Below are 16,230 nucleotides of genomic sequence, written 5' to 3' on the forward strand. Positions count from 1 at the left end.
TAAAAGGTAAGTTTCTCTTTATAGCAAGGAGCTGCCATTATAGAAAACTGTTGAGAACTTGAAATTTGAGAAAGCTTTTTCAAGTATTTAGAAGTACTTTAAAGACTGCGACTGAGACACACATTTTGAGAGACAGATCTAATAATGAACCAAAAATCTCTGATGTACTTATGATAACAAAGTGAGGAGGCAGAATGCTGCAATTTAATAACAAAGATGACTTCAGTCTGCTGCAGTGCATTGTCCAAATACAACAAGACTCAACAATAGGCAGAAGACTGAGATTTTCATGGAGTGAGAATCTTTCAAAAAGTGAAGTCATAATCCATATTAGAGAAACACCAACAACCTGAGTGGGCCTGAGCAACAAGGAGAGGTTGGACAGTTTAGGACTTTATTCCTTGGAGGGCAGCAGGCCGAGGCATAATCTTATAGAGGTGCATGAAATAGGTATGTTGCAAAGCCTACCTGAAGCGTCGCTGAAAATCTGTCCCAGCCCGTGTGCACGATTTTGGCGCCGATTAGAGGGGGGCGGGTTTAAAACGCGATTTTCCCTAGGCTGTTCAAATCAAGGACGTTCAGCCCAGTTAATTATTAACGAAAAATCGCTGGAAGATTCCGTCACTTTAGCTATTATTACTTTTAAGGGCGTTATCTAGTTGTTATAGTAGTTTAAAAATTAACCTCTAAACCCCCGACCGCCGGCAACGGGTCGGATCTCATACAGGGGACAACAGAATGTAGGCTGTTTATTTTTACATTAAAAAGGGCTTCTTAAGATCCCTTTATACAAAGTTTAATGTTGCGAGTAGCTCATTTTGGGCCCATTATATCCCGCAGTATTTTTCTGGGCATTTGAGGGCACAAATCCACCGCAATGTGAACGTTCTAAACCAGCGCGTTCACAGATCCCACTAGAAAGCTGATTTAAATTGACTTTAATTTACAGCGATTGAACACTAAATTCCTTCCATTTGGCCTATAAATTAATGTAAATGAGATTTTAAAATCATGTTTTATTGTGAATTATTTGTGAATATTATTTGGACACTTAGGCTATTTAAAAATGTTAATCATTTATTAAGAAATAGATAGATGTTTAGATCTAGTAATTGAAGTTTGAAATTAGCTACAATTGGGTAACTAACTAATTATATACTTTAATTTCAGGTCATCCAAGTAAGATTGTTTTATATTTGTTTCAGAATGCTTCAATCTATGATAACTGAAAATTTCATTCAGTTCTCTTAATTTTTAAGAAAGTTATGGGCTTTTAACTGTCCTGGATCAAAGCTTTTTTGTTATGTCCATAGAAAATCAATAGGGAACAAGATGCTAATTTCCGAGTATGAAAATGGCCATAACTTTTTAAATACTTGAGATATGAAAGTGAATTAGGTGTCAAATTAAACTTCTTTTTATGCTTTATCTGATGGGATAAATTTCAGACTTGATTTTTAAAATCTCAAAATTGTAACATCTATATCTATCCATCTATCTTCTATCTATCTTTAAAACTCTGTGCCTGACGACTGCCTGCCTTTCTGCCTTTTGATTCGTGCCCAATACTCGCAGATGTCCAATCGGAATGGCCGATGCTCGCAGATGTCCAATCGGAATGGATCCTTTTACTTTCTTCCTTTGATTCACTGCCACGCCGAATCCAGACGCTCAATCTCCCAGGTCTTTTCCATTTCGGTGGAGATTTCGCTTTTCTTTCTAAGTATCCGCTCCTCATTACATTTCGTCGCCTTTACGTACACGTTTTTAATCAAATCCTTTTTGGGGGGTGCGGGTAGGGAACGGCTACGGGTAGGGAACGGCTGCGTTGGGGGAGCAGACCCAACGGGTCTGCCATTGATCTAGTTGCTACATAAAATCATGATGGGAATAGGTAGGGTGAATGCACGGTCTTTTATCCAGAGTAAGGGAATGAAGAACCAGAGAACATAGTTTGAGGGTGAGAGGGGAAAGATTTAATAGGAATCGAAGACAACTTTATCTACTCATCATTCAAACAACATTTGGACAGGTACTTGGATAGGAAAGGTTTAGGGGAATAGGAGCCAAACTTTGGACATTGCCGATCTTGCTGTTGGACAGATGGGATTAGCATTGAGGGGGCATCGTGATCGGCATGTACAGGAAAGAGATTACCTCGTGTCCTGGTGTCGAGACAACCTTTCACTCAATGTCACAATGTCAGCAAGATAAAGGAGATAGTGATCGACTTCATGAAGCAAAGTGGTACACATACCCCAGTTTGCGTTAATGGTGCTGAAGTAGAGATGGTCAAAAACTTCAAATTCTTAAGAGTCTATATGACCTACAACTTCTCCAATACCACCCATATTGAAACAACGACCAGGAAAGCACACAAAAGCCTCTACTTCCTTAGAAGGCTTAGGATGTTTGGCAAGTCCCCTACAACTCTCACCATCTTCCACAGATGCACCATAGTAAACATTTTATCAGAATCCATCACAGCTTGGTTTGGTAACAGCTCCATCCAAGATCACACGAAATTGCAGCGAATTTTGGACGCAGCCGAGACCATCAAACAAACCAACCTCCATTTTATCGACTCCATTTATACCTCTCGCTGCCTCGGCAAGGCCAGCAACATAATCAAGACGGGTTGCATCCTGGCCACTATCTCTTCTCCCCTCTCCCATCAAACGGTATAGAAGTGAGAAAATGCACATCTCCAAATTGAGGGACAGTTTCTTCCCAGCTGTTGTCAGGCAACTGAATCATCCTACCACAACCAGAGAGCAGTGCTGACCTCAGTGCTGATCAGACTTTGCTGGCTTTACCTTGCAATAAATGTTAGTGGGTTGGCGGCGCGACCAACGTCGCAGCGGCCTCTGCAGTCCGTCTGTCTTTTTTTTATTTTATTGTCCTGTTGAGTGTATAGTTTGTGGTGTTTTTTTTGGTTACTGTGTATGTGTGGGGGGCAGTGGGGGTAGAGGTGGGGAAACTTTTAGATCTCTTCCCTGTACGGGGACCCGACCTTTTCCCCGTCGGGTCTCTGTTGCCGTTGGGGCCTAGCGCCGTGGAGCGGCCTCCAACCTGAACGACAGCTCAAGTCACGGAGCCTGCGGAGCTGCGGACTTACCATCGTGGGGCTGGCCGGCTTCGGAGCGTGGAGAGTTCGGAGCGTTGAGAGCTGCGGTGGCGCGCAGCTGCGACCCGACTCTGGTGGATGGTGACACCGGGAGCTCGCGGGTCCCCGGTGGGAGACTGCTTTACGGGGCACCGGCAACGGCGACTTCTCCCGCTCGAATTGCGGGGCTGAGAGTTGGACCTGGAGCTGGGCCTTACATCGCCCGGCGCGGCTTTAAATGGCCGTGGGACTTGCTAGCGCCCGCCGGGGGCTCCGACATCGGGACCGGGAGCAGGGCCTTACATCGCCCGGCGCGGCTTTAAGTGACCGTGGAACTTGCTAGCGCCCGCCGGGGGCTTTGACTTTGACTTCGGGAGAGGAATGGAGAGCAGGGGAGAGACAAAACTTTGCCTTCCATCACAGTGAGGAGGAGATTCACTGTGATGGATGTTTGTGTAAATTGTGTTGGTGTGTGTCTTGGTTCTTTTCTTGTATGACTGCAGAAACCAAATTTCGTTTGAACTTCATGTGAGGTTCAAATGACAAATAAACGGTATTGTATTGTATTATTCCCGTCATGTATAAATGGATCGATTGTAATCATACATTGTCCTTCTGCTGACGGGTTAGCACGCAACAAAAACTTTTCCCAGTATCTCAGTACATGTGACAATAAACTAAACTCTGGGCGAGTTGGGCCAAAGTACCTGTTTCAATGCTGTATGACTGAATTAAGGCTGAAGGAAGATTTGAGGAAGAATGCAGGCAGAGCAAAGATGAAGAAATGAATCTTTATTTTAATTACAAGGAATGCTACAAACATTAGGGGCATAGTAGCTCTTTGGCTAATTTACTAGTCTTGTATCCCAGAGGTCTGGACCCAATGACCCTGTTGCACTAGTTCAAATCTGGCAGGAGCTGCATAATTTAACCTATTAAATCTATAATATATTTTAAATTATTATAATAATGGTGTAATTCATAACCATAAAACTACACAACAGCAGTAAAATTAAACTTGATTTATCAAGTCAAGTCAAGAGAGTTTATTGTCATGCATCCCAGATAGGACAATTAAATTCTTGCTTGCTGCATCACAATACAATATTGTAGGCATAAATACAGATTAGATCAGTGTATCCATATACCATAGTGTATACATATACATCAGAGTTTGTTTGAAGTTAGAAACATAGAAAATAGATGCAGGAGGAGGCCATTCGGCCCTTCGAGCCAGCACCGCCATTCATTGTGATCATGGCTGATCGTCCCCAATCAATAACACGTGCCTGCCTTCTCCCCTTGATTCCACCAGCCCCTGGAACTCCATCTAACTCTCTCTTAAATCCATCCAGTGATTTGGCCTCCACTGCCCTCTGTGGCAGGGAATTTCCACAAATTCACAACTCTGAGTGAAAAAGTGTTTTCTCACCTCAGTCCTAAATGGCCTCCCCTTTATTCTAAGACTGTGGCCCCTGGTTCTGGATTTGCCCAACATTGGGAACATTTTTCCTGCATCTAGCCTGTCCAGTCCTTTTATAATTTTATATGTTTCTATAAGATCCTCCTTCATCCTTCTAAACTCCTGTGAATACAAGCCTAGTCTTTTCCATCTTTCCTCATATGACAGTCCCGCCATCCCAGGGATCAATCTCGTGAACCTACGCTGCACTGCCTCAATCACAAGGATGTCCTTCCTCAAATTAGGAGACCAAAACTGTACACAATACTACAGATGTGGTCTTACCAGAGTCCTATACAACTGCAGAACCTCTCCACTCCTATACTGAAATCCTCTTGTTATGAAGGCCAACATTCCATTAGCTTTCTTCACTGCCTGCTGCACCTGCACGCCAACATTCAGTGACCGGTGTACAAGGACAACCAGGTCTCGCTGTACCTCCCCCTTACCTAACCTAACCCCATTGAGATAATTTGGATAGCCCCCTTGTTTTTGCCGCCAAAGTGGATAACCTCACATTTATCTATATTATACTGCATCTGCCACGCATCTGCCCACTCACTCAACCTGTCCTGGTCACCCTGCAACCTCCTAACATCCTCTTCACAGTTCACACTGCCACCCAGCTTTGTGTCATCCGCTAACTTGCTAGAGTTGCTCCTAATTCCCTCTTCCAAATCATTAATATATATGGTAAACAGTTGCGGCCCCAACACCGAGCCTTGCGGCACTCCACTCGCCACTGCCTGCCATTCTGAAAATGACCCGTTCACTCCTACTCTTTGCTTCCTGTCTGCCAACCAATTTTCTATCCATGTCAACACCCTACCCCCAATACCATGTGCTGTGATTTTAGTCACCAGTCTCCCGTGTGGGACCTTATCAAAGGCTTTCTGAAAGTCTAGATACACTACATCCACTGGCACCCCTTCATCCGTTTTACTTGTCACATCCTCAAAAAATTCCAGAAGATTAGTCAAGCATGATTTTTCTTTCATAAATCCATGCTGACTTGGACAAATCCTTGGTACACAAGAATGCTGGAGAAACTCAGCGGGTGCAGCAGCATCTATGGAGCGAAGGAAATATGCAACGTTTCGGGCCGAAACCCTTCTTCAGACAAATCCTTTTACTGCTATCCAAATGCCCCATTATTACCTCTTTAATAATTGACTACAGCATCTTTCCCACCACCGAAGTCAGGCAAACTGGTCTGTAATTCGCTGTTTTCTCTCTCGCTCCTTTCATGAAAAGTGGGATAACATTAGCTATCTTCCAATCCACAGGACCCGATCCAGAATCTATAGAAAATGATCACCAATGCATCCACTATTTCTAGAGCCACCTCCCTGAGGACCCTGGGATGCAGACCATCAGGCCCAGGGGATTTATCATCCTTCAGTCCCATTAGCCTACCCAATACCAAAGATCTTATAGCGGAGCAAGATGGGTTACTCTCACGCAAACGTGTAGTACGCTCATGGGCGGATTCATGGGTGATTATAGGACCAATTTTAGCGACCAGTCCCCGCCATCTTGTTCCGCCATCTTGCTTCCGGACAAAGATCGGATCTTTGTTTCCGCAGCGAGGAGAGGGAGTGTGCGGCCCGGGGCAGCGGGGAGAGGGAGTGTGCGGCCTGGGGAAGCGGGGAGAGGGAGTGTGCGGCCCGGGGCAGCGAGGAGAGGGAGTGTGCGGCCCGGGGCAGCGGGGAGAGGGAGTGTGGGGCCCGGGGCAGCGGGGAGAGGGAGTGTGGGGCCCGGGGCAGCGGGGAGAGGGAGTGTGGGGCCCGGGGCAGCGGGGAGAGGGAGTGTGGGGCCCGGGGCAGCGGGGAGAGGGAGTGTGCGGCCCGGGGCAGCGGGGAGAGGGTGTGTGCGGCCCGGGGAAGCGGGGAGAGGGAGTGTGCGGCCCGGGGAAGCAGGGAGAGGGCGTGTACGGCCCGGGGAAGCAGGGAGAGGGAGTGTGTGCGGCCCGGGGAGAGGGTGTGTGGGGGCCCGGGGAAGCGGGGAGAGGGAGTGTGGGGCCCGGGGAAGCGGGGAGAGGGAGTGTGGGGGCCGGGGCAGTGGGGAGAGGGGAGTGAGTGTGGGCCCGGGGCAGTGGGAGAGGGAGTGTGGGGGCCCGGGGCAGCGGGGAGAGGGAGTGTGGGGCCCGGGGAGAGAGGGAGTGCGGGGCCCGGGGAAGCGGGGAGAGGGAGTGTGGGGCCCGGGGGAGAGGGAGTGAGGGGCCCGGGGAGAGAGAGTACGGGGCCCGGGGAAGCGGGGAGAGAGGGAGTGTGGGGCCCCGGGGAAGCGGGGAGAGGGAGTGTGCGGCCCGGGGCAGCGGGGAGAGGGAGTGTGGGGCCCGGGGCAGCGGGGAGAGGGAGTGTGGGGCCCGGGGCAGCGGGGAGAGAGAGTGTGGGGCCCGGGGCAGCGGGGAGAGGGAGTGTGCGGCCCGGGGAAGCGGGGAGAGGGAGTGTGGGGCCCGGGGCAGCGTGGAGAGGATGTGTGCGGCCCGGGGAAGCGGGGAGAGGGAGAGTGTGGGGCCCGGGGGCAGCGGGGAGAGGGAGTGTGCGGCCCGGGGGAAGCGTGGAGAAGGAGTGTGGGGACAGCGGGGGAGAGAGGGGCATAGGAGGGGGAGACATTGTAGTGTGAGGGCAGGCGAGGGAGTACCGGGGGGGGGGGAGGAGGAGAGAGTTGAGGGGTGGGATAAGGCCTAATGTGTGTGAAGTTACAGGAATGTTTACAATGTTTCTTATTTAATGTCCCTTGTCTAGTCTGAAATAAAGTTCATCATTAGATCAGAAGAAATATAATTGTGTGTGTTATATGATTATATACATTTATATCCCATTCATGTATGTGTGTTTATAAACATTTTATTCTTTAACAAGAATTAACAGAATTATGAACTAACAGAATTATGAATCTAACCCTATATCACACACACAAACTGTTGTCCCGCAACATTGATTACACTGCGAGTCGGGTCGGGTCAGGTAGGCGCCGGTTACTAAAATGGGCGGGGGGAAATGCCCAGGATCCCCTCCGTAGCGTACTACACGTCAGCCCATTGTATTTCGCAGGAGTAGCCCATCTTGCTCTGATCTAAGATCTTTGCCCAATACTATTTCTCGCCTAACTAAAATTTCTTTCAGTTCCTCTACCCCCTTAGATCCTCTGTCCTCCAGTGCTTGTTGTGTTTAATAGTCTGATGGCTGTGGGGAAGTAGCTGTTCCTGAACCTGGATGCTGCAGATTTCAGGCTCCTATACCTTCTACCTGATGGCAGGGGAGAGATGACTGTGTGACCAGGATGGTGTGGGATGAACAACAAACGGCCTTGCTGGTGACACCCACATCCTGACACGGTAGTAAAAACATAGAAATGGCAGGAGAGGATAGATCCTGACCCAGCCGCAGCTGTCCACTCCAACTCAGCGAGTCAGGCAGCATCTCCGGAGAACATGGATATGTAATGTTTCGGATCAGGAGTCTTCTTCGGGTACCGAGACGAAACTTCACCTTTCCATGTTTCCAGAGATGCTGCCTGACCTGCTGAGTTACGCCAGCACTTTTTTTTGTAAACCAGTGCCTGCAGTTTCCTGCGTGTCCAGCAGCTGTCTACTGAACATACTGTAATCACATCTCCCCTTCCTCTTTCTCTGTGCATTAACATTCTTCTTGAAACATTTATCTGTTTCCCATTTAAATGATGTTATAGCCTCTGGCTCAAAATTGTTCAATTAATATTCAATTAATTTCCTGGAAGAACGATTCCAACACAAAGTTATGGGGAGAAGGCAGGAGGATGGGATTGAGAGGGAAAGATAGATCAGCCACGATTGAATGGCAGAGTAAACTTGATGGGCCGAATGGCCTTATTCTGCTCCTAGAATTTTTGAACAATAAATACACAAGTATGGATTATTCCAGAACCAACCTTTTCGTCAGAAAAAAGCCTGTGTCTGGAATCATACAAACAAACATACACACACAATCCTCAAAAATAACATTAAATAAAAACATACCAATAGCAGATGACTGTTCCATGCAGATTTCTAAAAACAACCAAAACTGCATTGCATCAGCGCCAAATCATGTTGTAAGCCGAAAGGCAGGAACACCTGCCAAATGACCAACTTGGTTCCCATTATTCAAATGTGAATGGGATGCTTCCTCTGTTATCACATAAATAATCTTTGCAATGCTTCAGCAATGCGTTGGACCCATCAATTTAAACCAACATCATTCACATCGCTAAATAGATGGATGATGGATTTGGTTACAGAGGGAGTTTGCTAACAATGAAGAAAACTAGTCAGATCCCTTTTCCTGAATAATGCCCCATAATTGGCTGCCTCTCCAACAACCTGTCTCGTCTCTTCCTTCTTTGTTGTTTTTTTAGTATGTGTTAAATGTATGTTTTAGTGTTCTTTAACTTGTCTTGTGTGGGGGGTGGAGGGAATCTTTTTTTAATCTCTTACCTCGACGGAGATGCGATTTTTTTACCGTATGGTATCTCCGTCCGCACTGCGGCTTAACATTGAGGAGCTGGCGGTCCCTTTGCTGGAGACTAACTTCGGGAGCTCCAACCACAGGAGCCTGCAGACTTACCATCATGGAGCTCACGATCCCTTTCAGGGATCGACCTCGGAGCTCCAACCGCGAGAGCCTGCGGACTTTAACACCGTGGAGCTTGCGGTCCCTGGTTAGTGACCGACTTCGGGAGCTCCACGCCACAGGAACTTCGACTTCGACCGCCCCGACACGGGGGCTTCGACCGCCCCGACACGGGGGCTTTGATTGCCCCGACTGCAGGAGAATAAAGAGGAAGAAGACTATAGTTTATTGCCTTCCATCACAGTGAGGAATGTGGGGAATCTACTGTGGTGGATGCTTATCTGAATTTTTTTGTAGTTGTTCCTTTTTTTAGTATGGCTGTATGATAATTCGAGTTTCACTGTACCTTAATTGGTGCACATGACAATAAACTAACTGTTAAACCTTTGAGCATACAGGGACATCAGAACTTGGCTTTGAATGTCCGACATATTTATAAATTAATTGAGAAACATTCTGAGGGTAACAAACCCCCTGGAAGAGTAGTTAATAAAAAGCATCCTGATCATACAGCTCCAGATACTGCCCACAATACATTAGAAACAGGTACTGCTAACCAGAGGTAAAGTGTTGAAAAATAAATTGATCTTGTTCTGGAAACAGCAAAAAAATCTTACATTTTCTCAAAATTAATACAGCAGGCAGTGAAGAAAGCGAATGGCAAGTTGGCCTTTATAACAAGAGGAGTTGAGTATAGGAGCAAAGAGTATAGGAGCAAAGAGGTTCTTCTGCATATGTATAGGGCCCTAGTGAGATCACACCTGGAGTATTGCGTGCAGTTTTGGTCCCCTAATTTGAGGAGGAACATTCTTACTATTGCGGGAGTGTAGCATAGGTTTAAAAGGTTAATTCCCAGGATGGCGGGACTGTCATATGCTGAGAGAATGGAGTGGCTGAGCTTGTATACTCTGGAGTTTAGAAGGATGAGAGGGGATCATATTGAAACATATAAGATTATTAAGGGTTTGGACACGCTAGAGGCAGGAAACATGTTCCCGATGTTGGGGGAGTCCTGAAACAGGGGCCACAGTTTAAGATAAGGAGTAAGCCATTTAGAACGGAGACGAGGAAACACTTTTTCTCACAGAGAGTTGTGAGTCTGTGGAATTCTCTGCCTGGGCGATGGAGGCCACTTCTCTGGATACTTTCAAGACAGAGCTAGATAGGGCTCTTAAAGATAGTGGATTCAGGGGATATGGGGAGAAGGCAGGAACGGGGTACTGATTGGGGATGATCAGCCATGATCACATTGAATGGCGGTGCTGGTTCGAAATGCCAAATGGCCTACTCCTGTACCTGTTGTCTATTCAATTCTGCAACTGTAACTCATTTATGGCAAAACAACAAACTGCAGATGTTGGTGTACAAAACCCCCCACAGATTTTAAGCATCAGGTTTGGAGGACATGGATACTTTTTGGGTCGAGGCTCTTCTAAAGGGGCTTCAGCTGTGAACAGAATTTACGCCAATGCAGCCATATGAATGAAATGAAAATTGCTAACTATTTTATTTACATGAATATCCCCAAGATGAAAAAAAAAGATGCTTACCAAGTTTTACTGTGTTGTTGAGTGGAAACACAAAACTGCTCACATCAGCCCCCCAGCCCCCCACCCCCCCCCCCCCCCCTCACTGATTCCATCTACACTTCAAACTACCTCAGGGTGCCGCCAACATAATCAATGACCACTCGCACCCTGGTCATTCCCTCTTCTCCCCTCTCCCATCGGGCAATAGATACAAAAGCTTGAAAACACGTACCACCAGATTCAGGAACAGCTTCTTCCCCACTGTTATCAGAACACTGAGTGGACCTCTCATAGCTAGGGTGTTTTCCTGATCTCCCAACATACCTCATTATGGCCCTTGCACTTGCACTTTATGGTGTAATACTGCCCTCTGGTATTTTTATTTTCAGCTTACCTGTTGTACTTATGTGTGGCTTAATTGTATTTTTGTATGGTTTGATTTAACTGTGTCTCGATACACTTGATAATAGATATCAATACTTTAGCTCCATCGTAAATATTATGTTACACGTGCACCTAACCTTTACCCAACAACTAGATGCCTTTACTGATAGCAACTCCATGCATTCCCTCTTCATAAAACTGCTGCCAAATGATTAATTCCAGAACTTCAGACAGTGACAGAGCAATGCTCAAAACTCAGAATCAAATGAGCACAGGAATGTCAGGAAATGGGCTGGAGAGGTTACAGATATAGGAAGGGACAAAACCAGAGGGGCTTGGAGACAAGGAGTACTTAAATCCAAGCCATTGCTTAACCAGGTGCTGTGTATTTTAGCAAATATAGGGGTGATCGGTAAACTGACATAATGTGATTTAGGTCACAGGCTGGAAGGAAGAAGGAAGGTTAGTCAGGAGGCTAACCTAAAGATGCACAGTATGAAGGAAGAAACTGCAGATGCTGGTTTACATATAATGCTGGTGAAACTCTGCAGGTCAGGCACCATCTCTGGAGAAAAGGAATAGGTGATGTTTCGGGTCGAGATCCAAAACATCACCTATTCCTTTTCTTCAGAGATGCTGCCTGACCCACTCAGTTATTCAAGCATTTTGTGTCTATCTAAAGGTGCAAGGTATGTTTTCGCAGCAGAAGAGCCTCGACGAAGAAATTATATCACTAAATTCCATACATTTATTTTAAAGCTTTTTATAGCATTATTGAATCCTCATATATTGAATATTTTCTGCTGTGGGTTAGACAACGATTTTAGTGCCATCTCCTATAATGGACAATCTTAGTTGTCCAAGTAAAATGGTCTTGCCACCTTTTTTTAGCACTTGATTAATACTTTACTACCATCTTGAAGCCTTTGGTCAATCCCTCGTGCTTTCACTTTTATTCACTAATGAAATGAAAAAAAAATGAAATGATTCAATTTATTGTCATTGTCAGTGTACAGTACAGAGACAACGAAATGCATTTTTAGCATCTCCCTTGAAAGGGAGACACAGGGCGTCGCGGTGTGCCCGCGCCTGCCGCCGTTTACTATATTTCATGCCGCCACTATATTTCATTTGATTGAATCTGCATTATTTTAATTTCCAAAAAAAACAACTCAGGAATTGGGTAGAAAATGTGATCCTGAATAATTATTCCCTAGCCACCCCCTCCCCCATTCCCTAAACGAATGTCCCCCAACTAAGATGATCATCACACAGCTGTCAGAGAAACTTAAAACTTGCTTTCACGACCAATTAACAGGCAGAATGATCCAATGGTCAAGGAGCAGGGACAAACAATCGATGAACCATTAGCAAACTATAGCGATCCAATGCACACCATGAACAGTCCTTTATCAATTCACGCACACAAATTATTGGAATATTTTAATGAAACAAAGCCACACAAGAAAGCAGCCAGTGGTAGGACTCGGAGTGGAATTCATTCTTTTGTCCATTAGTTTTATCCAGTGGTCAAGTAAACCAGTGTTTACTGCATGCTCCAAATTACTGGGACACCCACGCACTGACGTAACTGTTACAATGCTGCGTTAGAATATTACAAGATGGAGTTCTCCCGATTTGGAGCTTGATACAATCACATTTTTGCTGCCCCAGTGCAGTGCTTGAACAGCTGGGTAACCACTAATGCTGCAGAGCTGTCAGCTTGACGAGGTCTTCACTCAGACTGCGACAGTGTCACACAGCACCAGTGCTTACTTTTATTTGTACTCAACATCCTGCTGTGCTTATGTTACATAAACAAGTAAGGATGCAGTCAATTTCAGGACTCTACACTGTACATTCCAACGGCTGTTCCTCAGAATCGCAGGATTTAAATGAGTTCAAGCTCATATCATGTCCCAGAGATACCCTCTCCCTGCCTAGTACAGCTTCCTATTAGGATTTGACGAAAACATACTGAAGACAGTGCAAAAATCCGGTGATTAAACTGGATTCCTTTAACACCAAATCTTCTAATTTTAGCGTTAGAAGTGAAAAACAAAACATCTAACAGACACAAAGGGATATTCCATTAATATCTTGGAGCACAATATCTCATCCCCTTAAATGTCTTTATGCTAAATGCAAGAGTGCTTCCAAAATGTCTTTACAAATTTAGTTACTGTCCCATTTCCACTTCATTTCGATATAAATACACATGTTAAAGACATGTAACATTTAAACAGATTCAATCTTCGCACAGAATAATAAAGGCTGGCGACAGAAAAAAAAATAATCCACCTGCTAACCAAAATAATTTGAAATTGATCTTTATTCTTTGAATTATAACTCAATCTCAAACGCAAAATTATAGATAAAACTAATTAAATTTGATATATATTAAAAAGGTGCATCCTCATACCAATAAATCTGCCATCAACAGTCCTCTATATTAAAAAAAAGCAGTATCAATAAAATTCCCCCAGTATCACATTCAATTCACAAATGTACTCAGCACTAACCAGCACCTTATTTGACACACAAAGGCATAATTTAAGATAACCTCCCCATACATTATTAAAGACCAAGTCCATTGGTGTCAACAGATCGGGCTCATCATTTAGAATCACCTCAGCAAATGTTCTATAATGTATCTACGAGAATATATTGAATATAGTTTTACAGAAAAAATATATTCTTAATAATAGCAATCCACTTCAATAACAAAACACCAGTATGAACATTCAAGATGATATAAATCAAGATATCTGTCAAATTAAGTCGATTCCAACTAATCGAAATATATACAATCGCTGTTGATGTTGCGGGAACAGCGATGTGACGTTTGCAACAATGGGCAATCTGTAATCGGCGTAGATGCTCGGATGTATATCAATATAATAACCGGGAGGTAGTTAGTAAACGGTGCTGGTCCCAGCCATGAAGGGTATTAGTACAATAATCGGAAATAGGTAACCCCTGCAGAATCCGGCTGGTGATGGGAAATCGTTAAAGTAACCAGTAATCAGTAAACACCATTAGCGCCGAGCAATGATAGGTATCTGTGGATCGGGAATCAGCAACCCATATATGTGCCCAGTAAAGATGGAATAAGAAGGACTCAGTCACCGATGCTGGTTCGAAATGCCGAGGGGATATCGATACGATAATCGGGAATTAGTAACTGGTTGGTTCCAAGTAGAGAAAGGGTTAATAGTTTAATAATCGGGAACCAGTGTGAGAGGGTATCGATATTATAGAAACATATAAAATAGGTGCAGGAGTAGGCCATTCGGCCCTTCGAGCCAGCATCGCCATTCAATATGATCACGACTGATCATCGAGAATCAGTATCCCGGGAGTCAATGTTGATTGCCAGATACTAAGGCGGTATCAAAGCAACAATCGGGAGGAAGCAACGAATACTGGTGCCCAGAGGCGAGGAGGTCATGGCGCAGTGGTCGGGAGTCAATAACAGTTGGTGAGGGTAATGGTGCAATAATCGCGAGTTAGCAACCATTGCCCGATAGTGAGAGAGACACGGAGCAACAATCGGGAGTGCATACCCGGTGTTGATACCCGATGTAGATGCAGCAATCGGGAGTTGGTACCCGGTGCTGATGTCCGATTGTGAGAGGTACAACAATCGAGAGTCAGTAACCTATGCCCGGTTGTGCAAAGGGAAGCGGTGCAATAATCGGGTGGGCACTCGGTGCTGATACCCGACAGTGAGTGGGTATCGGAGCAACAATCGGGAGTGGGTAAACGTAACTGACACCCGATGGCGAGAGGAAAACAGTGGGTACCCGGTGGTGAGGGTGATATCGGAGCAACATTCGGGAGTGGGTACCCGGTGCGAAGGGCAATGGCTCCACTGTCGGCTCCTACCTTCGATGCTGATGACATGCTCTCGGATCTGGTTCTGTAGCCCCACGTCCTCGACCCTCTCGATCAGGTCGTAGATGGCGTAGATGTTGGGGTGGACGCTCTCGAAGCGCTGGATCTCGGCGCGGATGGCCGCCGAGTTGGAGAGCGCCGGGGCGCCGGCGGACGCCGAGCCCGAGTGCGACAACACGGGCATGGAGCCGGAGCCGGAGCCGCAGCTGAGCGCCAGGGCCCCGCCGGGCGGACCCAGCCCCGAGCCCCCGGAGCCCGAGCCCGAGCCGGAGCCTGAGCCCGGGGAGCCGGCCAGCAGCGCCGGCGGAGACTGGAAGTTCATGGCCTAGGGTCCGGGGTGTGAAGGGTCGGGTCGGGTCAGGCGTGGCCCGGGCCCGCGACCCTCGCCGCCGTTCACAAAGGCCGGTCCGTTACCTCAGTGTCGGATGCCGCAACGAGCCTGGTGCCGGAGGCCGGCGCCGCACCGCTCCATCCCTGCCCTGTCCCTGCCCCTGCCCTCCTGCCCGCCAGCCGCTCTCCCTCCCGGGCTTTGTTGTCCGGATGGTCCGCAGCCCGTCCGCCTGTCCGCCTGTCCGTCCGCCGGCTCCGCTAACTCGGGTCAGACCAGACCGCCTCCCTCCCCCTCGCCGCCCCGCACTCTCCGCCCAACGCCGCGCGTCCGCACCTCACGCACGTCACGCGTATACGTCACCGCGCCGGGCGCCAGGCCACGCCCCCTGCCCTGCCCCCGGCCGCGCCGAGCACGTGAGCCCTCGCCCGCCCGCCCGCCCTCACCACTCTCCCTCACTCACTCACCCTCACTCACCCTCCCTCACCTCACTCACTCATCCCTCCCCCCTCCGCCTCACTCTCCCTCACTCACTCACCCTCACCCCCCTCACTCTCCTCCTCACCCACCTCACTCACCCTCCCTCACTCACCCTCCCTCACTCACGTCACTCACCCTCCCTCCCTCACCATCCTCCCCCTCTCCCTCCCACCCTCCTCACTCCCCCCTCCCTCACCCTCCCCCTCGCCCTCACTCTCCCTCCTCCCTCCCTCACCCGCCCTCACTCCTCACTCACCCTCCCTCACCACTCACTCCCTCCTCACCCTCCCTCACTCTCCCTCACTCCCCCTCACTCACCCGCCCTCCCTCACTCACCCTCCCCCTCACTCACCTCCCTCACCCGCCCTCATCCCTCCCCTCACCCCCGCCCTCCCTCACCCTCCCTCCCTACTCACCCTCCCTCACTCACCCTCACTCACCTCACCCTC

At 47.5% G+C, this 16,230-nt stretch overlaps 1 protein-coding gene across 1 annotated transcript in view; it reads right to left on the reverse strand.

Annotated features, from left to right (window-relative positions):
* The window catches only part of agap3 (ArfGAP with GTPase domain, ankyrin repeat and PH domain 3), a 363,100-nt gene extending 347,527 nt beyond the window's left edge, over positions 1-15,573 (reverse strand). Inside the window, 1 exon segment of the mRNA XM_055633547.1 lies at positions 14,965-15,573. Within this exon segment, the coding sequence (XP_055489522.1) occupies positions 14,965-15,295 (331 nt within the window). The 5' untranslated portion in view covers positions 15,296-15,573.
* Between the last annotated feature and the right edge of the window lie 657 nt (positions 15,574-16,230).

The sequence above is a fragment of the Leucoraja erinacea genome, chromosome 4, assembly GCF_028641065.1.
Source record: "Leucoraja erinacea ecotype New England chromosome 4, Leri_hhj_1, whole genome shotgun sequence".
Lineage (NCBI taxonomy): Eukaryota > Metazoa > Chordata > Chondrichthyes > Rajiformes > Rajidae > Leucoraja > Leucoraja erinaceus.